Source organism: Athene cunicularia (assembly GCF_003259725.1).
Source record: "Athene cunicularia isolate RWA chromosome 2 unlocalized genomic scaffold, athCun1 chr2_part1, whole genome shotgun sequence".
Taxonomy (NCBI): domain Eukaryota; kingdom Metazoa; phylum Chordata; class Aves; order Strigiformes; family Strigidae; genus Athene; species Athene cunicularia.
This window is the reverse complement of record NW_020799095.1, coordinates 64,995,450-65,022,570: the sequence shown is the minus strand read 5'-3', so window position 1 is coordinate 65,022,570 and position 27,121 is coordinate 64,995,450. Positions and strand designations below refer to the sequence as shown.

The 27,121-nt window shown below is 38.7% G+C and overlaps 1 protein-coding gene and 1 long non-coding RNA gene across 6 annotated transcripts in view; both read right to left on the bottom strand.

Annotated features, from left to right (window-relative positions):
* The window catches only part of PIGN (phosphatidylinositol glycan anchor biosynthesis class N), a 106,194-nt gene that overhangs the window by 10,234 nt on the left and 68,839 nt on the right, over positions 1 to 27,121 (bottom strand). For 4 of the 5 annotated variants that reach the window (XM_026842983.1, XM_026842987.1, XM_026842985.1 and 1 more), the window contains exons 16-26: positions 26,522 to 26,621; positions 26,303 to 26,395; positions 24,822 to 24,913; positions 20,441 to 20,552; positions 14,722 to 14,830; positions 10,970 to 11,072; positions 8,430 to 8,532; positions 6,202 to 6,288; positions 3,482 to 3,537; positions 2,996 to 3,071; positions 1,623 to 1,696 (exon numbers count right to left, since the gene is read on the bottom strand). In XM_026842983.1, the coding sequence (XP_026698784.1) occupies positions 1,623 to 1,696; positions 2,996 to 3,071; positions 3,482 to 3,537; positions 6,202 to 6,288; positions 8,430 to 8,532; positions 10,970 to 11,072; positions 14,722 to 14,830; positions 20,441 to 20,552; positions 24,822 to 24,913; positions 26,303 to 26,395; positions 26,522 to 26,621 (1,005 nt within the window). Of the gene's footprint in view, positions 1 to 1,622; positions 1,713 to 2,995; positions 3,072 to 3,481; positions 3,538 to 6,201; positions 6,289 to 8,429; positions 8,533 to 10,969; positions 11,073 to 14,721; positions 14,831 to 20,440; positions 20,553 to 24,821; positions 24,914 to 26,302; positions 26,396 to 26,521; positions 26,622 to 27,121 lie in introns of those variants that run through there. The other variant, XM_026842986.1, reaches the window with a different exon arrangement.
* Positions 1,183 to 1,611, bottom strand: LOC113476962. Its single transcript, XR_003397811.1, has 2 exons — positions 1,328 to 1,611; positions 1,183 to 1,260 (listed from the first exon to the last, which is right to left on the bottom strand). It is a non-coding gene; the product is annotated as an uncharacterized LOC113476962 (long non-coding RNA).

Genomic DNA, 27,121 nt, shown 5'->3' with positions numbered 1-27,121 from the left:
TGCAAAGACAAGACTGTCTCCTGTGAGAACTTAATTTATCTAGCAGGGGCAGCAAGAGCAATAGAGTGCAGCACAGACATCAGGACAGGCTGACAATCAGAGCACAACCTCTCCAGGGATCCTGGGGGCGTCTTGTGGTTTCTGTCTTGTTCCCAGGCTGATGCTGTGGCAGTATCACTGCTACTGTTACCTGAGCACAGCTAAATGAAGTCGGCACAAATACCAGCTGGACTTACAACCACAGCCTCATAAAGCAGCACAAACATACTCATGTCCCCTAGTTTAATAAGTTGATATTGTTTCCCCTCTCACACACTCAGATGCTCATTCCATAACAGCTTGCAATATCACCAGCGCTGCCAAGGCAAGCATTCACAAGTTAGGAAATGCTGACCTTTATGATGCCTGAGCCCTAAAAATGGAAATTGTTAGCTGGTCTTCTGAGCAACCCCAATTCCTCAGTGCAGACCTGCTCTTGTATAAGTCTTAGTGAGAAGGATGAATACGCTTCCTTGGGGGTCCAGGAACAGCCCAAGTACACTGCACCCACAGCTGAGTCAGAGAAGGTAAAAGGGATGGTGAACCTTCTGCCACCCCTCCAACAAGAAGTTAGATTTCAGGCTGCCCTGTCCCTTGTTAGTATCACAAGGTGTTGTAGGAGGAGACAACAGGCAGGGCACAGGCAGGATGAAAACAAAGAGAAAGGCAGAGGTCACCACGCTGAGCAAAGGCAGCTTTCTCCTGCTCAGCTAAGCAATATGCAGGACAGAGTCCATGGGGTCCCCCTGCCACAGACAGCAAGAGTTTCTGTCAACCCCATACAACATCCCATGGTAACAAACTCAAAATCACATGGCTGACAGGGACCTTCTCCATCTCAGCACCATCTGTAATCTCATTTGATGAGGAGAGGATTCAGTCATGTGCACTGGGTCCACTGAAAGGGCTAGGGAGGGCTAACAGTAAAAAAATAATTTTGAGACAGTGAAAAGTGTGAGGGTATTTCAAGTCTGGATACAGCACTCTGCAAGGCTGGCTACCTGTGTCACATTCTCTCTGAAAAGTCTCTAGAGATGGGGAAAAGGACTAGCAGTCACTGAAAAAAATACCTAACACTGAACACACCTAGGAAGCACTAAACTGCAATGGACAGGCATCCAGCCTTTTTTTTTTTTTTTTTTAAAATGCTATTTGTTATGAGGTCACTACTATAAAGCTATAAACTGGTTATAGTATAAATGGGTTGGTTACTTTAGAAATCTTATACTAGAGGCAGAGTTGCAACACAAAACAAAAATCAGACTTTAAATTCTGCTCAGTTTTCTACATTATGGGGGAAAAAGTGCTCCTTCTATGTACTGTCAACAAAGAACATTAAATATCTGATTGTTTCAGACAGGGCCAACACTTCCATTTACAGTCATTTATCACTAAGAAAAGATTTCCTGAGCTTGCAAAAATCACTGAACAAAAACTCAAACCATAATAACAAACAAAAGTAACAATATGATCTACTGGTTTGTTGTTTTTTTTTTTTAAATTTAGATTGAGATTTGACAATTCTGAATTCTTGCAAAATAGATTTGAAACCCTTACTAATGCAGAAACAGCATTTACTGTACCTTTTAGAAGACAGTTGTGTTGTGACTTGAACAGCTTCGAAAGCACATGATACCAGAACAAAGGGGATTACAACCTGTTTAAAACACAAGCTAAGTTTTGGTTTATAGCCATATTTACAAAACAACCTGGCAGGTTGTGGAAACATTCTCCTGCTTTTGAAATTATCACAGAATGTGTATGCTACAAAAATAAAATATTGGCAAGAAAGGGTAGAAACTCATTTTGCAGGAAGTACATTTAGTAAATGAATATAAAAACCCCTTCCATGGTCATAGCTGAACTGCAATGAAATAAGCCATGAGGCAATATGGAAAACCATAATTAAAACACGTTAATGATCCTCACTTGATTAATCCATTTTAGCACTAGTGATAAATACTTCAACAAGGCTAGAAGACAGAACTATTCAGATCCAATGTCTCATGGGACAGGCTGCAGAGCTCCAAGTGTAAGAGGAAATCTCATCTCAACCACAAAAAAGTCTGAAGACAGAATGCATTCAGTAAGGCAAGGATCACACTGCCCCTCCAAAACCAAGCCAAGCAAATGTAAACTGTTCAGTAAATTAAGAACAAACAAACAAGTAAGAAACATGAATGTTGCCTTTTGCTCTTTCCAAAGTTGACTGTAATCCTTAAATTAGCGGTGTAAATGCATTGCTAAAACCTGTTCTCTTGCATCTAGGAGATTTGCGTTACTGACTTATGTCCTCCAGTGTAACGTGCAGTACACCTGTAACTTAAGTCTGCTTTCCTTGGGACAGAAGCAGCAGAAAGGCAGAGGCAGGAAATACCGCTTATTTTAGCAATTAACCCATAAATTCTATGTTTCCCTTCCTGTTTGCCTCTTTACTCCTCTGGCAGATCTCTTACTCAAACATTAGAAAAGACCTCCCACATCTTGCCTGCAAACAATAAGTGCAATCCAATTTTTGATAGACTATTAAAAAATAACATTCATTGTAAAATGACAACTCAATCAGTAGAGCATTCAAAGCCTGTACTTAATGTAATGTAGATAAAGCTATTAAATATATATATCCTCAATGTTGCTGTAGATATTATACTATAGGGAAAGCTTATAATTTTGAAAATAATGTAAGTCTTTGCAACATTTAAAATTTTCGTTTTAATACAATAAACAGATCTAATTCAGCTAAATTATACTTCCATGCACTTTAGCTTCTCTCTTTTGGTAAACAGAAGGAACCGTCTCTGGTAACACAACAAAAGTTGAAAGCTTCACACATTGTTTAGAAGGCTGATGAAGCTCAAATACATATACATGGTTTTGTAAACTGCAAAGTAACAACCCTGTACATGATATGCTATTTATTAAACTGTTCTTACCTTACCAAGGTAAGATTACTAACCTTCAGCAGAAGCAGGCCTCCCATCATGAAGGGACTAAACACAGTCAAGAAACAATAGACAGAAGCAGGATCAAAACTAGAGAAACATGAAAAAAAACAGAGCATCTAGTTACCCCTGTATTACACTATGCATATATAAATTTTGAAACAACTTTCTCTTCTATTGCTCAAATATTATCAGGGACTGCCTACCTCACTTTTTTTTCTTTACGATTTTTCTCAGCTTGTGTCAGCTGTTGGTGAGCAGCTGAGCTCTCTCTGCTCACGCTGCCAATAACTTTTAGTGGAAATGGAGACGACCTTGTAACAAGCTCAGGCTCTTAGGGAACATGTTACAGAGAGCAGAAATGAAATAAATTGTTATCATCATTCCACCATTTCTTTAATTCTGCTGCTCTGATTTTGCTAACCAAATTTATAATTAGTACACCAAGTGCAGGAAGAATTTTTTGTACCCTGTGTCTCAAATCAGTGAATAAAATTTACCTGTTAACAGAAGCTATGTTTCCAGTGCCAAAAAAGGCTGTCACTATAAAGAAAACCTAGAGGTATTTAAGGAAAATATACCACAGAAATGGCTGCAGTAAACCACAACCAGCATTTTCCCCCCTTCATTCCAATTCACTTTCAGAATCCTATCATGAAATTACAAGAAGCTGACCCACTATTACAATTCTATACTACATTAAGAAATATAAAATATTGCCTAGCACTTCCCAAGATTTCACACATGACTATGTAAGCTTTAAAAGTCAGGGACTGCCTGGGTAAGATATTAGAGCCTGTTTTGAGGCCCCTGCAGAAAGCTGCAACTTGTTTTTTCTAGGCCCTTATCTAGCAAGATAGGAACACCCCTGGACCACCATCCCAGCTGTGCATTCAAACACACATGCTTTTTTATAGAAAGTAGTGACAGATGTATGTGTACCACACACCGAGAGATGGCTTTATTGAGGAATTGATTGTGGAAGAGGTAGTTGGCTACGAAACAAGACTGGAGGTTCCTATGCTATCCCTCCCATAGGTTTGTTTGTCCAAAGGTTATGCTGACTCTATCCATTGCAACACTGGACTCCCATTTTTTTTTCCTTACTTGAGGGAGGGAGGACAACTCTGGCAGGATCTGTATAGCTGAAGTTTTTTAATAAACTCTACCCTTATCATCTAGGTACAACACTTGCTGCTATATGAGCCCATGAAAGATATTCTTCTCCCTCCTGAGCTCATCGGGGCCCATTATGGCTCACATCTCTGCAGTCAAAGAATGTTTTTTAATGGCTTTTTTGCATCAGGCAGAGGTTTAGTCAGTGATGATGGCTGCTGTTGCCAGAGCTCCCTCTGGTCCTTCCCCTCCTGTTACAGCTCCTGCATGGGATCATTTAAGTCTCTGCATAAACAATATGCTACCAACTGTTCAGCAGAATTGCTGGGATTCTGCATGCTATATTTTGGAAGGATTAGGTCAGCATAAAGAAAGAAATTATGCTTCCCAAGAGTATCACGTAATTTCAGTTTTAGTAACACAGCGGTCTAACAGCATTGCACAGTTCTGCCAGTTAAGATTTATAAGAACAACAGTGCTGCAATAAAATAAAAAAATGCCACTAGCACATAGGTCTAATCAGAATGTTAAGCATAAGCAATCTGAATCTTCATCTGGAAGGTCAAGCTATAAGGTCCTTCAGCACATAGTGACTTGGACGCTATATAGGAACCCTGAGGCAATCTTAAAATACACAGTTCACAGGGTTGTAGTTGCAATGTGAAAAGGTTTTTCTTCTAATACGACTATTTCTAAACATTAAATAGCATCTAAATTAAAAAAAACACATATCATCTTTTGAGCAGGTGTGTATCATATCTGGTCTCTGCAAATGAGAGCTGGAAATTGTGTATTTTTTCAGGAGTTGAATAAAAATACATTCAAGTGTTTTAGATTAAGATGAGATTAAAATAGCGCTACATTCAAGTGTTAAAGTAGTACTATGCTGGAGCTTTAAAAAATACAATTGGATTGTTTGGTTTTTGTTTTGGCTAATGTTTAGCATCTGGTACAGCAGTAGCTTTACTCGAAGTCAGCTTATTTTTTGTTAAAATAGCAGAATAGCAAATGAAATTCATAAATTTACTGCAGAGTGCCTCAGTTGCTTTTCAGGTATACTCTAAAGCAAACACAAAAGTTCAATACCTAGCAAACTGGTTTGCCTCCTTCCTTAGCACTGAACTGTCTTCTTAATGAGGTCAGTATCTGTCACACTTCCTCTGCTGCAGGCTCCCAATGTACAACAATGTTGTCCCAAATTCCAGTAGTGTATCATCCACCCTCTCATATTTGGTTATTCTATGAACTATAAAGCCTGTTTTTTCCATGAACCAGTACTGAGACAACTTCCTCCTCAGCTCCAGCTGTGATAACCCACCTGCACTAGAAACCCTTGTGTTCTAGACTGGCTCATAATTTCTCTCCCATTTGCACACCCATCAGTCTTGCTGCCAAATACCTCTCACTTAACTGCAGTCCCATGCAGAAGAGAAAAATTACAATGTTATCAAGTCTGTACAGTATTAAAAAAAAATCAGCTGTAGTTTCACTTACAGTAATGCAAAATAAATAACTGCCATGAAGTGAACAAACAGCCCTTTCCACCCAGGCCCATATAATTTCTAACGGCAGAAACCATATGTGATATAAATAATTCTAGGCCAGATTCTGTAAACGCGTTTCACTAAGAGTCTGCGGGAACCTTCCTCCTCATCTCATCTGCCTGACCACGGCCAATGCCCGCCCCCTAACATTTTCCTCCTAACACACTTCCATACTCTAAAAAAATGACAAAATAAGAATAACCCTAATATCACCTTATTCAACCTTCACAAACCAGCTGGAAGAGTTCCCTCCAGCCAAAATGTAATAAAAAACCCCAAACTGAAAATGAGTCCTTAGAAGAAAGTTTACCTCAACCGTAGTGGTCATAAGAGACCAAACTTTTCAAAGTGGCTAAGGAACCAGATTCCAAAACAGTGCAGTTTATACTGAATTTTTCACTACTTTATCAGAAAACATAACGTGCGAGACCAATTTTCTTTTGAGCAACATGGGTCGAATTATCTTCAGGAAGTTGTTTGCAGTCTACAAATTTTGATTGCGGGGCCTTTTGAAACAAACCCATCTTCTCCCTGGAACACAGCAACTGGCAAAAGGATACAAAGAAGAAAGCCCTGCGGACATCATCTAGGTGGAGCTGTCGAAACTGAGTTATATCAGTAGCACAGGTGAAGTTGAAAACAGCAAGCTAGAAAGACAGCAGAAGAAATCAATATGAAATATCAATTGATGTACTTTGATAGAACCACCATATTTTTACTGAAATGAATGAGAAATAAACCTACTTCCCTATCAGCTGTTATTAAAGTAGTATTATGATGAGCACTGCAAACCTTTCTCATATTTTCATTATACTTTAATGAATCTGCCAGAAAGACTGTACAAGTGAAATGAACAGTGGAGCTTCCGCTGTTATCCACACTAAAAGCGAACTTCTATGCCTTAGACTTATCATCATTTTTTTTCATCATAAATATTCCTCCTACACACACTTCCACTGCTCACATGAGCATGTGGATAGACCCACAGAAATAAAAGACTGCAATTATCCTCAGTTGACTTGTGTTGTGAGTGAGAATACTAAAATATTCTCCATCTCCTTCACTCAGTTCTCAGCACAATATCACTTGACCTGAAGAGAAATTGTCTTCACGGAGTTTCAGGGGTCAATGAACTCTTTTACACTGAGGAAAAGAAAAAATTCAAGTAATAGACATTCAACATTGACAACATTTTAATTAAAAATAATCTCACATCATCAGAGAACTAGGATGGGTTCTCTCATACAAGATTTACTTTGTGGCATAGATTAACAGGCATTCTAGAGATGATCTTCCTAACCTAAAAATGCGAAGCAGGGGTAAGCATTATTGTTCCTTCCACCCGAAACCAAAAGTCAAGTGACATACAGAGAGTGACAACAGAAAACTTAATTACAGTTTACCTATGTTCTTTTCATTTGCCTTTTATTAATGGAGTGTTCATCACTGTTTAATGTTGCTTTAATAGAATTTTATTTTAAAACCAACATAACATCAGATCACCATCAGACAGGCAGGTATCACAGATGACTTGTAACAAGATGAAAAAGGTAGACAAGGTTCTAGAGTAGAAGAGAAAGTACATCCCACAGATGACTATGCTGTGCTAGAAACCTCTGGTTGCAATCACAGCCTCGCACTAAGTGTACATTTTTACATACAGATTCCTTCTCTATCACTTAAGACACTACAAAACATGCTCACACAAAATATCACATATAGCATAAATAAAAAGCAATTCCTGTTTTCATTTCTGGTATTCGGCCTTGAATTGGAAAAACGTGATCTCTCTCAAGTTTTAAAACTGTCTCCCTTGCAGGAGAACCACAAAACCACAGTATGTGCCAGGTCCACTGTGGTGACTGCCTTCGCCCAGATCTCACCTCCCGGCACCTCTCCCTAATTATTATGAGCTGCAAAAGGAAGGAAAGATGTGTACTGCCATTTGTCTTACAAGTGACTCTGGCCACTCCCATGCATATGTACCCAGGTTCCCTGTGACCTGCACCAAGGACAGCATATTTCGGAGAGTGGGAGAGAACTGTGCTGCACACCTACCTGGCTTCAAGCACCCAGATGACTCTGCAACTGGCACTTCAAATCTAACCAAATCAACAGCGTAGCCACAGTTTGTTTAACCCTTGACCTAATCTAAAAGCTAAATAGCAGCGTGAGCAGCATGGGCTTTGAAATTTGCTGACAATATATTAAATTTTAAGGTGAAGGAAGTTGCACTGGTTACATAACTCCCTCTTCTCCAGGCAAATCTAAGGAGGTGGTATATCCAAGTCAGTCTCCAGCTCCCTGTCTGCCTAATCAGAAATAAAACTGTTCTTTGAAGAAAGAGTAGAAGGACAAAGTCAAACTAAGATTTCTGGAATTTCATGTGGGTCATTTCAGGAAACAATTCAGTCTCGCACTCATAACCCTGCCATCAGAATAAAAAAAGTACAGTGACATTATATATAAAGAGCTACTGTACCTTATGCCGAATTAGCACTAGGCTTGATAAACAGAGCTTTCGTAGCCTACATAATGTACCACTAAGTCAAACTGATTTCCTACCTTCCTAGAAATGGCTCTGGTGTAGAATATCTTCAATAACATAAATTATAAATCTCTCCTACAAGGTCACACTCTCATTTCATAAAACAGCTGATACTGGCTTCCCAAACTTAGAAATGCAAAGTGTTGCTCTATGAAACCATTAATAATATTTATTATATTCTCAAGGAAAAGGAAAGATAAAACAGTTAATTAACGTGCTATAGCTATCTGATGCTGTTACCTTTGGTTTGAGTGAAAGACCATAATGCTGCAGTGCTTCTTGCTCCATACTTATCCACACAAACATCAAACCAGACAGCACCAGTGGAAACAGAGCTTCATACCTGAAGAGTAACATAATAATCACAGTACTTGCAGCCACTAACAACTACTTAACATCAAATACTGACATGTTTCTTTTCTTTTTTCTTCACACAAATGATATACCAAACACCTAGTGGCATTTTCCCCCTTCTCTCCCCATTTTTGAGGAGCACCCACAGTTGACTGGTTGAAGTTTAAAGCCACACAGTAATTAATGGTAGAAGTAGGAGAAACAGAAGCTGCTTCAGCATTGTCATACTTTGCACCCATTTTCTCATCCGATGGCTGCCACAACATTGGATGATTGCCCTTTGTGACATGATTAATTTTAACAAAACTGGAATAAAATTTCAAAGAAAGAGGGGAAAAAAAGAAACACATCTGGCACCCATTTTCTGCACAATGGAAAATTTTGTAATGAGAGCTATTTGGAACTGAGGGGTTACAGTCCAACCTAGACAGCAATTAGAGATTGCGTCTCTTTAGGACCTGATCACACAAACTCATTCTGGTGATCTCAGTCTACCTTCAAGGAAAGAAGCATCTTTATAATAAAAACAGTATTACATTTCACTGAAGTGAAATGTACTTTACTATATACCAATCCATCACAATAGCAGCGTGACGTCACACTCTAACCAAGGCTGCTAAGGTCTTCTATCTACACCCTCCTAATCTCAGAGGAGTACTGCTGGCTCCTACAACACTCAAACATAGCAAACAATGAGTGTACTTACATGAGAGATTAAAACACCCAGATAATTTATGGGTGTAGACTGCTATTGGATAATATTAGTTTCTCCTTGCCTTCTACATGTCAGTTGCATTTCATGGTGCCTCAGGTTTTTTTTTCTTTCAGGATAAAATTACAATACTGACACTAATACTGACAAGACTGTAAATTTTTTCAGTTTTATATTTTTTCCTCCTGGGACACACATGTATTTGTCGAAAAATAAAAAAAACCATGGCAGTTAATCTTGGTATTGTTTCTGATGTGCCTCCCCACTTGTGTAGCTACAAAGCAGTTTCAAACTAGAACAAAATTTTGGATAGACATTTCTGCTTTAATTGTCAGAATGACAAGCAGTTAAACATGAAGAAAACAACAGTTAGGTTGTCAGTAACAAAAGTACCTACAATCAACACAATAGTCTACACTCGTCTACAAATTGAGTATCTTCAACTGAGTCAGTGACAACTGGTTGTATGCAACCATGCTCTTCAGCTGGCTTCAATACTCCCACTTAACTGCATCTAGAAAGGTGCTGTAATTACCTGGGCTATGTGCTGGGTTATCATTACATGGTATAACACAGCCCTGAGGAGAGAAAGAATGTATTCCTTTGGCACTGAGTGACTTGGTTTTGCTATGATGGGTTGTTTTGGAGTTGTTTGGTGTTGTTTTTTTTTAAAAAAGAATTGTTTCAAAATTTGTTCATCTATTTGAACATTGTATGAAGACAGCAGAGAGCTGTCAGTGTTTAAGTGGTCTGGTGTAGAACCAAAACACAAAGAGGGAGGTTACCAGCCTCAGAGAGAACAACATTCATGCTTTATCCAGTAGCCAGGATGGGCTAAGAAGGTTGAGTGTAAAAGTGTGTGTTCAGACAGGAGTAAGATTAAGATCAAAATCTTAAAGGGGAAGTGGGAGGAAGGGGAGGCAGGAGATTAGAGAGGGGGGAAAAAAAAAAGCTCCATCTAAATTGAGGTTATCCACAAGAGGCAACTATTGCAAAATATCTGCTGGAAGATATTTTATTTCACTTAATCTTCCAGTGTAACTAAATCCAGAGGATAAGTGGGAAGGGAGGCAGAAAGAATGGTTCCTATACTCCCCATTAATTATGCTCTTAAAAGCTACTGAGTCTGGAAGAAAAAATGTTGGCTGACACAGTGTTTTCTTCATTTACAAGCTCTGAAGAGTTGTCTTTTATTCAAAAAGAAGCAAGCCCTACTCTTTGTGGGGACTTAGCATCCCTTTGAAAAAAAGATACTTCCATGAAAATCTCACTGAATAAAATTTTCTCTCAGCCAAGGGCTACTTGTTTCCTGTTGCACGTTATTTAAGCCATAAATACACAAGTGGTGAGCATCTGGGAGAGAAGTTATTTCTTTCTGTTTGCATGCAGAAAAGCAGATGCCAAAACAACAAAAGACAAACCCAACCAGACATTCTTATTTTGGTGCAAGATTGTTTAAATACATACCCTTCCAGCCACTGCTTGGTCTAGCTGAAAGGAATATCAACAAAACTGTATTTATAATACAAGGAGGAATATGGAAGTTCCCCTGAAACTTATTTAGGAAACTAAAGGAGGACACATAAATGGTGAGACTACAGCTGGAAGCGCACATTGCACCTTTAACAGAAAAGTTCATGAGATTCAGCATTTTCACATTTAGCCCTTGATTTTCATATGCAAGACTGATCCAAATACAGTAATAAAGAAGTACCCTGTGCTGAGGAGCAGGTAGGTGGACATCAGGGAGAGCAATATGCTGAACAGTCGCTGGAAGAGGAACGTGGGGCTCAGTAATGGCAACACGGAGGAAGAAACTGCAATAAAAGAGATCTGTCAGTCACTATATGCAAAACATTTTATCCTTGGTAACAAGATAACACTCTTCAAATCTTGACACTTCATGTACAGAAATTCAATACTGCTCATATATGCCCTTCCATTTTCAGAAGTTATTTTTGCTAAAGAAAACCTAATGTTTGGAATGCTTAGTATTACTCAAAAGTAATTTTAGTTCTCTAACATTTTAATTCCCTGGTTTTCTACCTCACAGCCTTTGTAATTTCTCATGAACTGATGTTAATAAGTCCTTAATATGATGCAGAAGCATCACTCTCAAAAAGTCAAACTTGACTCCTTAATACTACCCTGAGAACCAGTTACCATGGCCCCAAGGACCTCTGGAAGTGAAAAGACTGCAGTTACAGAGCCATTGCTCCACTGGATTAGATTAGGAAACCTGCCACATTTTGAAGTGCAACTGAAAATACTGGTAGTAAAGATACAGAAACTAGTTTCTCCACTTGAAAGTTTTAAACCAGGAAGATTTAAGGAACTACAGGGGACCTATCTGTCATATGATTGATGCCTCTTGCTTTAAACTTGTAATGCATTTCTCCAATGCAGGTGTGGGATCTTAAGAGTTGCATGTCACTCCTTAGTGCAGTCCACTGCCCAGCTGCCCAGTCAGCTTAGCAGAGTCCATGATACCCCTACAGAGGCTCCTCTAGCCAGGAAACTTCTTCAAGTGAGGACAGCGCCCAACAGTTTGCAGGAGGTGAGGAAAACTGGGAAGAGAGGAAATGGACTATTGGAAGATTGAGTAAAGAGGAAGCAAAGCAGAGGAAAAGTAGCCGGTGCTTGAAGGAAGGAGGGGAAGAAGGAAAAGCATTGCTGTTATTTAATCTTTAAACCTGATTTTTTTTTAAATGAAAATTTTATGTGCTTAATAAAGAAGTGCACTGACAAATAACACTGGCGTGATTCTTCATTGTGGTATAATGCCTTCATATTACTGACTCAAAGACTACATCAACAGTAAGTCTTAATTAATAATCACTTTATTAAGGAACAGAAATAAAACTATAATATATGGAAAGTTCTCGCCTGTGCTTCTTGTCATAGTATACATTAGAATTTATAGTAAACGTATCAATGAAAGCGAGATGAGGCTGTCTCTGAAACCTGTGGGTCAGTATGTTTTATTTCCTGGCTTTTAGCTTTGGCCACTGCTGTAATTATAGAATAAGTGACTTCAATTCAAGGGTGCTCCAGTCCTTTAGCATCACTTGTAGTTTTCTATACTTAAAGAAGGCCTGAGTCAGGGAGGAACTCCAGGGACCTCACTGCAAATAAGAACAGCTGGAAAGAAATTCAGTGTGGGAACTAGCCTCTGTGAATGACACTCAACATATCAGATATGTATCACACTCTGAGCGCAATCACAGAGTAGAACAGATGAGTGACTGGTGGGTGATAATTAGCCTTTCCCTTCCATCTCTGATGCAACACAACAGATATTAACCATCAAAAGACCTGCAGGTTTCTGGATGACCTATACAAATCTCTGTATGTCCCCCCTGCACACAGTTCTGACACCAAATTCCTCAAAATTTAGCAAGTTGCTATGATAGATTTCACTGATGAAAACTTTAAAATAGAATATACATGAATTTAAAGATATCTGTTAACATAAAGATGGTTCTGGAGAACATGGGAAACAGCTAATTAACTTTATGCCTTCTGGTTTTACCTCTGTGTAACTGCATGAACCATAGAGTGTTAACAGCTAAAGCCAGCTGGACACAGGCCTGTCTCATTATCACACTGACATGATAATAATAATAATAATCATATCAGTATTATTATGAATAAACTGATAACTGTGTTTCAGGTTATATAAATACACACAGAGGTGCAAAATGAGAGTTCAGTAAGTAATGTGCCATTCTTCCCCAACTAAGCAAAAAGATGAAGAGGAGTCTGACCACCTATAACGTCACTAACTCTGAAAAGCCACAGTAGACCTTGGCACCTTAATTCTTACAGAGCCACATCTGTGGTACACATTAGTAACAAGGCAGATGCTAGTTGTGGTTATGGTGGTGACAAGGCATTTCTCTCCAACAGGAGTATTGAGGACCTGTTGTCGGATGCCGTAGCTTTTTATCTGCTTGGTTCTGTGTTTAATTATGCAGAGCAACTTTAGAAAGCACATAGAGCTCCTACCTTGTATATCATATTCACTTAAAATGATTACTTCCAGTCTGAAAGACTTTGCTAAAATATTCAATATTGCCGTGGCAGCAAGTAGACTTTTTGGGTACATACAGTTTATTCACAGTTAGATTTTTATCATAGAAGCATCACACACAGCAAAGAGAATTTCTAATATACTTTTTCCTCATAACTCTAGACCTCTCTGACTGTCCAAATCACCTCTTAGATGAAAAATGTTTTTGTCTCACCCTTACACGGGAGAGAAAGATAACCTCTACCCTCAATTCCTGCTCCAGTAAGCCAAACAGGACATCACTGATTGCATTGAGTTTACAACTGCAACGAATTAATCCACACAGAGATCCCCACTTAGCTTAGCACGCTATGAAGAGTTAGGAAAGCATGATGAAAAGAAAAATGCTCCAAAGAAAATTACCTTACAAAGAGAGCATTCCTCACACACACTGATCACAATCAGTTGTATTAATTGTGAGTCCATTTGCTCAAACAGAAGCAGGACTGCTAAAACTGACAAGATCTGCTTAAGATAAAACAACGTCACCAGTACAAGACATCCAGCATCTAGATAGCAAGAGTCATAATTCTTCTGTTAATCTATGTTTAAATTCCTGATCTTGCTTAAGAGCTGCTATGGGATATGTTTAGTTCTAAACCAAATCCCACATCCCGAATCACTTGGGGATTAACAATGCTTAACGTTTTCTAATAGAGCCCTACAGAAATTACTTTATAGCTCAAATACGAAAGGTACTGCTTTATTGTATTCCACAACCCCAGTGATAATTACATTTGCTCTCTTTAATCATCCCAAAATTAAAATTTTAGAGTGATGAAAAATCCATCGACTTGTAAATTGTTTTTTTTTTCTTTAATAATTAGGTTCTAACAGATATCAAACATACTTTAGCATCATTAGTTCACAGGTATCTTGCAAGGCAGCTCTGAAAAGGACTTTCATACCCTAAGGGTCTCCGCTGTCAGCTGCAACTTCTGTTTCTAGTTGCAACTTGCTGAAATACAGCAAGTTCTGCAACTTGCTGAAATACAGCAAGTGCCTTTTCTCACTTCCCTATGCTTAACCGAATTGCTTGCAGAACATCTTAGATCACCCTCATCTGGCTCCAAGTGAAACAAAAAGGGAGTTTATACCATTATACCCCTAAAAGGGGTCTTCAAGATATTCAGAATATTCAAAACAAAAAATAAAGTTACTTGTGAATCAAAGTTGTTTGCATTTGACTATAAACCTACAAAGCAGTAATACTTCAGAAGACATTCCTCTAAAACCCTCACTTAGGAAATAATAGTGAACACAAGGAAGAACTCTTAGGAGTCAAATAATGGAATATGTGCAAAAGAAAGATATTAATAAAAAAGTGTCACCGCCCCCACACCCAAACCTCACAAACTATCAGCATACATGTTTGGGAGGAAACATGTTCTTACCTAGAGTCATCCAGCTAATAATTTGATTTAATATGGGCAGTCCTTGTTTGTTCTTGAGACTGTCATGGGTACTGCTCACAACATATGTTGAAAGTGTAACACTCAACATCTAGAATGAAGAAATCAGACAAACACATAATTAACGCATGGATCTCTGCCATCCCATACTAAATACGTAAATATACTTTAGAGCTGCATAAACACCTCATCTGAATCATCATCAGAACAGGAAGCCTGCTTTTTAAAGCTTCCTTCTATTTTTTTTTATTCTTATTATTTATTTGTGCTATTTTAAAATAGTTTAAACAAGTGGCCTGAATCACTGATTTGACATGATATGCCCATTGTCAAGAGTAACTCCTTAAACACTCATGCAAACCACAGAAAATATATGCCCCCATTTTTTTAAGGGACACTTGTCCTCAAATAGCATCCATAAAGAACTAGCAGAAGATCTGGCTTTGTTGCAGGATCAGGTACAGGGTGCAAGGGAAGGCCAGTTAAGGAAAGAGCTTTGCATGGGCAGTGCAGCTCCTGTAAGAAGAGACAGCAGCAACACAGCAGAATGGAGGTGGATTTAAAAGATGGAAAGAAGCTGCAATCCTAGCAGACTGTTAAAACAAAACTGTCCGAACCACCTCAAGCGGAGCCTTCTGCCTTGGAGAAGCAGTGAAGCTGAAAAGGGATTTTTTCTTGACTAATTTGAGAGACACCACTGAGTCAATCAAGTAGGTGCAAAAGTCCTTAGGAAAATTGCCCCATGAGTCAGTTATTTTTGAAAGATGACAATTATCCAAGAAAACGCTTGAGCCAAGCTTTCAATTACTGCTATTTATTCACAACTCCACAGTTCCACTAAAAGGCAAATCAAGCATGCACAGTACTTTGCAAACATGTGTTTTTGAACTGCATTACAAGATATAATTGCTGTTGTGGCTTTTTTAGTGCGAAGCAACTATGCAGTGTTCACATCCATCACTTTTTACCATATGAATAGCTGCCATTCTCCTGCCAGACACAGTGATAGCTAGAGTGGTACCTACAGAGGATACACTTGGCATCAGCATCCTTTTTTGGCCTGGTTTTATCGGTGCTCAGTATCTGCTGCTTCTATTTCATTTCAGGCCACAGGAACATGTAACTTGCATTGCTGTGTGAAATCAATAAACTAGGTCAAAGCATTAACCCTCCAAAAGCTCAGGGAATTGGCCCCTTCAGACCTCTGATGTTTATTTGTGATGCTTTTGCTGTATTCAGGCCAGATCTCTCCCCTTTGATATATCTTTTCAACTTCTTTTAGTGTCATGAGCTCTGGTAATCCCTCTGCTAGCCCCTAGCTATTTGTGAAGTCATTTTGCACTCACTTTGTGTCATATCCCATAATGTATCTTGTGCCTTGGAAGACTTGTGATGACCTGGGCACGTTAGTAAACCCAATTTACTGCTGCTAGATCTATCCCAGTGTCTAGGGAAGGGCTCAGCATCTGCTTTTGAGACTCCTGTGTTAACAGTTTAAGTAATGTTCAAACTGCTCTCAGCTTTCACCAGCACCTCCAGGACTGTGGAACAGCACAGAAGCAACTTGGAGACACAAACTGAGGTCTAAAGCTAAGAATCTGTCTTCTTTCCACCTTCACAACCTTCCTTGAAGTTCAGAGATTATTCTTGAATGGCTTGAGAGTAGGCCTCTGAGAAACAATCATCCACAGGTTGCAGCTCGAAAGAGGAAATTAAGGGTGATATCTGCAGTCCCAACACCTTCACCAGCAGCTCTGGGATCTCTAGGTATCTAACATGATAACAATTCATAGAGGGAATGTAGGAGAACCAATACCATCAGCTGGACACTGTACAAGACTAGTTGAAAACACTCCTCCTGTCCCCAAGTTCCACCAATATAACATGGATTCCTACCATTTATTTCTCCTCCTAATTTAAAGAAAACTAATAATCTGACCACCTTGGACCCACGTGAAATTCAAGCCTCCTAGAATGATAACGTAGCCCAATATTATCAAGCAATGGAAACAGCAGTGTTTTTGGCAGTGAATCAAAAACTGGGCTCCACCTATGAAACCACTGGCAAAGAGAAACTGGTATTCTCTACAGCAAAAAAAAATTAAGTTGTACAGTAACCACTGTAGTAGTCTAGCTGATAGATTATAAATAGTCCTGTTTTCACCATTCCTGGTCTTAGTGACTTCTCAAAGATCACTCAATCATTTAGGTTGGAAAAGACCCTGAAGATTGAGTCCAACCATTAGCCTAACACTGCCAATTCCAACGCTAAACCATGACCCTAAGCACCACATGTACACAGATTTTAAATACTTGCAGGGATGCTGACTCAACCACTTCCCAGGTCAGCCTGTTCCAATGCTTGATAACCCCGTGGATGAAGAAATTTTTCCTAACATCCAATCTAAACCTCCCCTGGTGCAACTTGAGGCCATTTCCTCTTGGCCTATCACTTGCTACTTGGGAAAAGAGACTGACACCCACCTCATCAGAAGACAGAAGTAGCATTACCAAAAGACACAGCAAATAAAATACAGCAAAAAAAATATTCCTGGTTTAACAATATCAAGAGAAAACCTGAGAAACTCTTGGCAATTTTTAGAAACTGTGAGGGTGTAATTAGTATCTTCTGACCCAAACAGTGACATATACCAAAACTTCAAAATTAGGTCTAAACATAACTGAAGTTTTTGTAACAGAAGTGTAAATGTAGCCATATGAAGTTACTCAAGCTTGTATTTTTACATTTTAAAATTTCTGTATTGATTCGCTTTTGCTGAAAACTTTCTTTGATCATGCTGTTTTGTTGTCTGTGACTCTTTTGTTTCTTTAAGGCTAATACCCATGTCGGAAATCTACAGCATGTAGGTACAAAACCCAGTGAATAAATGACAGGCCTGTAAATGGCCTCTCTAACCCATACAGGTATGTAGTTCATACTAATTTGCTAAGGTGTACACTCTGTCCCATCCGTGGAGAAACCAACACAAAAATACATAGTTCAGGGAATTATCTCTTCTGTGGAAGACTACACACAAACTGATGGTCTCTGCCAACTCAGATTTCTTTTTGACCATAAGGAGAGCAATGAATGTAATGGAACAAGCTTTGTTTGCTAACAGGCATGATATCTTCACTACAGGCTAATTCCCAGATGGAAGATGAAGCTCACTTAGAGAAGAAAGAAGAAAGTTGTCTTCAGAAAAGAAAAAAAATTAACCATAAGCACAACAAAAAGACTAGGCTATGTTGAATCCCTCTTTCTCTCTGAAGCAGGAGGAGAACTGAAAAGGGAAGTCTCTTTATTCAGATGTAATCCCAAATCAACTTGTGAAGAACAACTCAGGCAAATAAAAACTACTCAAACCCTTGGGAAATATTATCTTATTTCTTATATGAAAATGGATCTCATCCCAAATAAGCAGATGCAAAAATTTGAGGTGAGGTGAAATGAAAGATTTAAAAAAGTTTCTTGAACAGACACTACCAAAACAAAGAGGAAAAGGAATCAAAAGGAAATAAGAGAGTTGGGATCCTGATCAGAGAAGTTTGGCCAGATCAGTAGGCTTTTTGCTAAAAGAAGAAAACCTAGAAACACCAGCTATTCCTTCTCCATTGTGTAATTTAAAGGCTTTAGTCAGAGCTGAACCAATAAAAGACATTAGCAGAGTGGCTAAGGGAATTCCCAAGATAAACTATAAAGTGTATGAGGAAGGAACGCCATATTTTCCCTTCCACTTCAGTCAATACTTGTAGAAAAGCGGCACACAAAGAAGAAACACCTGTAGCAAATAAATTTATCTTCTCATTCCCCAAAATGAAGAAACATCAAACAACCAATCTGAGTTTCCTGTCTAGGAAGGAACAATGTTATCAGAGGAAAGCATAACCGTCAGTGACTGCCTCCAAACACCACATATGAGATACAAAAACTATTTAAGAAACCCCTTGTCAGATATACAAAGCAGGAACCTGATTGTGTGTGCTTATGTATACGAATGTCAGTGTCATGATCACTGTCTGTCATTGCAAAATATATATGTTTCATCCGATTAAACAATTCATCTCATGCTTAAAACTGCTCAGGAGTTGTAACTCTAAACTCATGTGTTCAAAATGCTCCAAATCAGCATTTTTGAAGATTACTCCTTTGCCTGTCCCCACTGAAAACTCCAACTCAAAAGTAAAAGCAGAACAAGGGAATTATGTTGCCTAGAAATATCAGTCTTCCAACAAATGTTTTCCTTTGTATTCCTGTACACTTCAAAGCAACTAAACACAATCTAACCTCAAAACAAGTTATTAATTTAGAAACATGTGTAGTGCCTCTGTAATATCCTTCTCCCCCTCTAGATCTGAATAATCTACACTCCCAGTCCTTTCCTTACCCAGAGTGTGAATGGTGGATCCCAAGTAAGATTCTGAAACAAAAATCTTAGAGAGACTAGTAATTAGATGTCACTATTGTAAAATATCTTCTGATTAAGGAGCCATTTAAGGATCTTCATGATATTCTTAAAGGGGTTTGGAGAAAAATGAAGATGTTACTCCCTGAAAAAGCAGGTCGAACATTTTCATCTAATTAAGTATCTCAGGACTGTGAGTGAATTTCCTGATTCTCTAGTTAGCTCAACAGTAGCCTGGCATTACTTTCTGACTACAGATCTATTTCATCATCATCATCATCATCATTTGTGAGTTTCTCCACAAAGTTACACCATGTGAGGTGCTCCAGCAGTTGTATGGTGAGTTGGTGTCAGCTGGCTGCCAGATGCCCAGCTGGCTGCTCTCTCACTCCTCCATCCAGTGCAAGTTGTTTTCAGGCACTGAATGGAGAAATCCACTGCTGAGTATATACTGGAAATATCTGTCCTAAACGCTTAGGGAAGGAACTGATTATCTCTTTTCCACATGTGAACTGGAAAAGTGAAAACACCGCTACATTATAGATGTGTGCATGCTCAGGTAAAGGCCTTTTAAGCATTCATTATTCTTTCCTCTCCTCCTTTTAAACAATTCGAGCTCTATTCCTATATCACTGATACAATGAATGCATTGCTTAGCTCAGTAAGAAACTCCAGCACATAATAAGTCATAACCAATAAAACTGCTCCTGAAATAAAACCATTATCTTGTAATAAGTTAAAAAAACCCCAAAACACGACAGCAGACATGCAAGGTATTATTAGAATCTTAAAAGCTCTCTAGAACTTAATTAGCACCTACTAAGAAAAGATCTACCTATTTCATGAAGGTATAAAGAAAAAAAACCAGCTCAGTATCAGTCTCACATTGTTATTCAACAACCAGAAACTGGAAAGAACCCCCTGAACCAGCAAGCCTGTCCTTAGGGTACGTGTGCAATTCCTGCAAAGGTCACTGGAAGTTACATACACAGACTGCAGGCAGGACAAACTCTCTAACTCACCGAGTAGGGCATCAAAATGTGTATGTGTATCTTTGTATCAATACACATAGATACGCATAGGATGAGCTTTTGAGAACACAGCATTATGATATTTAAAAAAGCATATTACCATGAGTCCATGGTCCTCTTGAAATAGTCAAGGAGAACACTCAGGAACAATAATTTCTTTCTTGAATATTGTGGCCTTGGTAGGAAAATGTTCTTAGAAATTATGTAAAAATTTCCATGTAAAAACCCTCTAACATTCAGAATTACTGAGAAGTGGCAACTGACCTGATAAAAATGTACTTTCAGATCTTCATTATTTCTGTACTTATTTTTGCTGTTACAGGGAGATGCCAACGAGAAGCAAGAGATCAAGAGAGTCAGCAAACCAGCTGCTATTCTGTAAAATGAAAAAAAAAGAACAATAAATTCCCAGGAAATATCATCAAAAGGTTCAGGAAATTTTCATAAAAGTGTTCTTCACTAAGATGAAATAATTCACTACAGTATCCAGACTTAGTATGTTGAGGAAATTTCAACACCCAACTTTAAAAAACCCCCAAATCCAACCTAGAATCAAGTGTGGTTTGGTGTTTTTGTTTTGTTTTGCTCTGTTTTTAATACAAGCTTGCCATCCACAAATACAGTCATGCCTTTTCCATGGCAGTGTCAAAAAAAATCTGCATTTTGGCCACATGTCTGATCTGTTATCCACTATTTTAGGTACTTCCGACTACATCCGAATAATTTGAACACAATGGTAACAGTGATTGATGATCTCAACTTGGTGGTTTCAAGGTTTGTCATGTTCATCATCTAACAGGGTAATTACACCACCATTACTATCAAATGTATAGCTTTGTTTAAATGCAACAGCAAGACTAACAGGAAGATTGTCATTCATCAAGTAAACACAGAGAAAAAATACTGCTTGACATTGAATAAATCTGCTAATTATGACGCTGTTTCAAAATAATAGACATGATTCACTAAAAGATCAATACTAATATCACCTCCAACTGTCTCCATCACCACACAAGCAGAGGAACTGTAAAGGCAGTAGAAGTTTTGCATGTATTTCTCTGTCATGCTACAACCTTGATATGGAAGTAGTCAAACCACACAGTCCTTGCTTCTACTTGTCCCTTGGCAACTCGACTGAGAGACTACTGACAAAAATGCCCATTTGTGATTTCTCCACTCACTGTGTTTTCTCAGGCATAACACAAAAATGTACAAATACCTCACATACTCAGTAAAATCAGTCTACACAGGCATATCTCCATAGCAATTTTCAAGTAATGATCTAATCAGTACAGGAACACAGTTGCTGGCTACTCACTCACAGAATGGAAGTTGGAAGCTATCTCTGGAGATCAGTCCAGTCCAACTCCCTACTCAAAGCAGTGCCAACTACAGCAGGCTGCTCAAGGCCATGTCTAGCTGGGCGTTGAATACTTCTCCTGATGGAGACTCCACTACCTCTCCGGGGAACCTGTTCAAATGCTTGACCTCTCACAGCATAAAAAAGCTTTTTTCTTATGTTTAAATGGAATTTTCTGTATCTGAACTTTTGCCCATTTCTTTTTGCTTCACTGGATGCTGAGAAGAATTTGTCTGTCGTCTTTATATACCCCCCAGACAGGTATTTACATACTTTGATAAAATCCTCCCGAGTCTTCTCCAGAATAACCAGTTCCAACTCACTCAATCTCTCCTCCAGGATAAGCAGTCCCAGCTCTTGCTCACTCTCCTGTGACAGATGCTCTAATACCCTACTCATTTTAATGATTATTCTCTGGACCTGGTCCAGTATGTCCACATCTCTCTTTCCAGAGAGACCGTAAGTGGACACAGCACTTTCAGATGCATCTCGTCAAGGCTGAGTAGAGAGAAATAATCACCTTCCTCATCATCATCCTGATGATGCCAAGGATACCACTGGCTTTCCTGCAAGGGGCACATTGTTGGCTCATGATTAAACCAGTTGGTCCCAGCCTATCCTGGTGCATGGAAATTATTTCTGCTCAGATGCAGGATTTTGCACTTCCCATTTTTGAATTTCACAAGCTTCCTGTCTGCCCATTTCTCCGCCTGTTGCGGTTCCTTTGAAGGGCAGCACATCCATCCGTTGCATCAACCAATTCTCCCAGTTTTGTTGAGGAGACAAACAAGTACAAATTTGTTGAGAGTGAATTCTGTCCTATCACATAGGTCACTAATGAAGATGTTAAAACAGTATTGGCCCCAGTACACCACTAGTGACTGGCATCCAGCTGGACTTTGTGCTGCTGATCACAATCCTTTGAACTTGACAGGTAAGCCTGCTTCCAGTCCACCTCACTGTCCACTGATCTAGTGTCAAAATAAACAACATGCACTGCTCTCCAATTGTCACTGAGACAGTCTTTTCATCTTAAAAGGCTAACAGGTTCGTCAAGCATAATTCCCCCTTCATAAATTCATGCTGACTACTCCCAGTCACCTCCTCGTCCTTCACATGTTTATAAAAGGTTTGTTTCCCAATTAGTTGCTCCAGTACCTTTTCAGGGATTGAGGGGAGGCTGACCAGCCTGTAGTCCCCTGGATCCTCCACTTGCCCTTCTCTGAAGATAGCAGCGAGAACATCTGTTTTCTTCCAGTCCTCAGAAACCTCTCCCACCAGCCATTGCCACAACTCTTCAAAGATTATCACAGTGACATTGGCCAGCTCCCTCAGCTCTTTCAGGTGTATCCCATCAGGGCCCATAGACTCATGCATGTCCAACTTGTTGGAAGCATTCCCTAACCTGATCCTCTTCCACTAAGGTTGTCTTCATTGCTCCAGTCTTTCCCACAGGTCTCAGCAGTCTGAAGGCTGGGGTTTCTGATAGTCAGTCCTACCAGTAAAGATAGAGGCAAAGGAAGGCCTCAGATTTCTCCATGCCATTTATCACCAGGTCCCCATCCCAATCAGCAGCAGGGCCATATTTTCCCTAGTCTTCCTTTTTCTGCTGTATGCTGTCTTGTGTCTTGTTTCACTTTACATCTCACCAGATTTGATTCCATGAGAGCTTTGGCTTTCCTAACCTATCCTGCATATTCTGACAGCATCTCTACGTTCTTCCTGAGGCACCTGACCCTGCTTTCACCTCCTCTATGCATCCTTTTTATGACTGAGTTGAATCAGGAGCTCCCTGTATATACCATACAAGTTTTATTAAACTACTGAAGAAGCCCTGACCTGACATACAGTGTCATTGCTCAGGAACAGATTTAAGAAATGCACCTATTTCTCACCAGCACCCTTATTTCTTTCTCTTGTATCTTCTCTCCCAGCATCTCCTTATCTTCAATACACTGAAGTGTCATATACATATATATTTTTAATTGTTGCTTGCTTCAAAACTCCCTTCATAAGATTCATACAGGTGCAAACTGTTTCAGAGGTACAATGTTTCATTAGAAGAACAAATAGGAAGATGTACCACCTGGGTAAGGTGAATATAAAGAGGTGTCAGGGAAGAAGATCTGAAAGTAATTTAATTCCATTTTGATTTCTAAGCTGTGCTTAAATGTTCTAAGGAATAAAAAACCTCAGTTTGGACCAGCAGAAATATATACATGTGTATATACAGCTGAGAGGTTGTAATACAGCCAAAGCAAATCTATCTTGAATATTTCCAACAGTGCCCAAGCATCAAGACTAAGAAGGGTTTTCAACAGATAAGATTTAAATCACAGTGAAAAATATTGAGGGAGAATGTCAATAATTTTAGAAATATCTGGGCTTATAATTCTACCTGCAATCATACATTACTGCTCAAACCGAATAATTTAACAAGGATCAGGCACTCTGACTCTGATGGGGCACAGTACCTTCTGTCACACAGCAGAAGGAGCTGTTGCAGCCCGGGTCAGTTCAAGCTTCTCTCTGCAGTAACTACAATGATACCACAAGCCTAACACCTGCAGGCCAACCACCTGGATTGCATCCAGATATGACAGAATGTTTGTATGATGAAAGACTAGCTCACGAGAGGAGAAGGACAGATGACAAAGATGAAGTACAAAAAATGCAAATCAACAACTGTAGAAAATAAGACAAGCAACATCAGAAAAGAAAATGAAGAACAGATAAGCAGAAGTGGAAAAAGAAGAGACAAGGGAGAAACAGAGGAAGACAAGATCTCTGCCTGTCCTGTATGTTCTGTTTCCCTGAATATATCATTAAGTACAGAGTGCTATTCAAAGACAGATTATTCAAAATTAGATGGAGTATTTCAGAAAGATGCTGTTAAAGTAAACTGCTTTTGAATAAATGTTCTTATTCACATACGTCAGTGCTATTTACCATGTTTGCACCGCAGTGACAGTCCTCCTTTAATGATGGCTTTTATTTTCATGTAAAGTTTGCAAATTTTTGTATTGTGAGAAATGTTTCCCTCGACAAGAAATTAGAGAATAAGGCAAAAAGCAAATGGATGTGTCAAAAGAATTAAAAATCTATTTTCATTCACATTAGTGAATAACTGAGGACTCTATAATCATGCTATTTAAATTCTGAATTTCAATACTTGTCTCAGCCAACTTTCAATAATACAATTCCTCACATATATCAAAAGTCCGCCTAAATTTTGAATATCAAAGAGGGAAATAAAAAGTTTAAAGAACAACATAAGATTCTTACACGAGAGGAATGTTTGGTTCTCTTCCTACAACAGGCATTAAAGGAAATACTGCCAGGAGCACACACAGAAGAATCCAGATCAATGTTGTTGTCTAAAAAAATGGAAAACAAATGGGATTTTTTGGAGGTCACATGGACAGGCAACTGTCTAATCAGAAAAAAATACTGAACTAACAGCTACTAGCATCTCCCACAGGCAACCCCCCCCTGCATCTATCAAGAGTAAAATTAACTGAAAAAAGGGCACAAGGTCATTGGAATTATAGTAGTTCTATTTAAAACAGAAAAGAATCTCATTTACACAGATGTCAAAATCCTATCAAAGACAACATGAATTAATGCTAAGCTCATACTTAAAAGCACTTTCTCAAAGTGTGGCCTTCAACCACACTGCAGCCTAGAAAGCTGATGAGTAATCTTATGGAAGAAAGGAATAAAACTAATCTCATCAGAAGTTTGCAAGCAGCTAACTAATAAGCTATTCTCTAGTAATATGGTAGCATTTTCCAGTCTTTGAATCTGAATGTAATTTGATTTAACCACCATAATCACCTAAGCAGTTCTCTAAATTCTTTGCTAGGAGGAAAAAAAACCCAACCTATGCCAGGTATTTTACTCTAAATAAAGACATTAAGAGCTAGCTATATCACTTAAGGGTTTCAAGCTCTAGTCAGCTTTAAGTTCCTGAAAGGAAATTTTCAGTGCTACGAAACATCTGTGTATATCCAGCTTTAAGACAATTTACTTGATTACTGAATTACAATTAAAAAAACAGTAAATAAACAAATACAAGCCTCCATCTTGACAGTTCTTGCAGAGCAAGACATAGCAATTTTACTCAATTTTCTTGTTGTTTTAATTAAATAGGTAATGTTATTCCAGAACTCTAGGTTTTAGGTATCCTGTGAAATAAGAGATGTTTGAATAAACTAATGGAAGAAATGTGTCTTATGTTAAAGGTTGTGCCACTTCACACGCGTATCTACAGAAGTCAAGTATTTTCCTGGGAAAACAGAACAGAAAGCTGCCTCTGAGGAATGATGCATGTCAGCTTACTGAAGACAATAATGAATTGACAAGCATTTTTCAGTTTTCATCAACATTTTTTTTCAATAAATGATCATATTACTTAAATGTTGGCACTTTCACCAACGCACCATGCATGTCAACACTTCTGTCACTGCGACAATTTGATAAATTATGTGTGCTTCATATGATTTTAAGGCAAGCATTTTTTAGTTATCATTAACAGAAAACTGCTAACTCCTAGCGACCCCAAAATTCTTAGGCAGCCTTATTACTTATTTTGTATAACAGATCTATCCAGATCATATTAAACTCACCTTGCTACATGCTGCTCATGACAGAGATCAGAATAGAAGCATAACTGAACAAGAATCTAAAGCAGCATTCCAAAGAGATCAGTCCCAATAGCTGTTAGCCTTTTAAAATGCTCTTTATAAGGCAAAGGAATACAGTACCTTTGCTTGAACCCACAGCTGTGTGATCACTGGCCAGCCAGCAAATAAAAGAAGACCAATAGTAAGCGCAGAGCGGTAGAAAAAGCTGAAGACCTAAGTAAAAAAAATAATCCAACAGAAGACTGAAAAACAAGCACATTAATAAAACTTACAATTACTCAAATAGGTAAAATGCTAGCAATGAGGCACTGTGTTAATAGATATGGATAAAATACTTACTAGTATTTCAATCCCCAGTGTACAAACCAAGAGGAATCCCACAGTCTGACTGATATGAAGTGACAAGAGATTTGCAGCAAGGTCTTGAATAACAGGAAGTCTGTTCAAAATGATGGAACAAGATAATTATTTTTAAAAAACAGAAATAACATAGGCTTTTATGCGAAGATGGTGTCAGGGCACAAGAAATGTTTCAGGTACTGCTGATCATGCCTGCTGTTTAGAAACAGAGGGGGTGATGGCCTGAGGTTCCTTCTGCCCAGTTTTACTTGATATAAAAATCTACAATAAAACCCTCCAGCTTTTCCCCTCCCATTTCTGGCACATTTTCGCCTGTATTGGACAAACTGCAGATTATTCTTTATCCAAATTATCTCTGAGTTTATGAACATTTTTGGTTATGCTGTGCTTAATGCCCATCTTAACTGATGAAACATTCAGAAGCTTTAGAGGGAGAAAAAAATCCCCAGTTAGCTTTTCCAGTGTTTTATGAGGCAGCTCATTATCTAACTGCAGGAGGTCTCATTTTCTCCAAATAATACCGAGTTGGTATCTACAAAATTGCCAGTAGATTAGGTAAATAATAGAAATCAGAAGGTA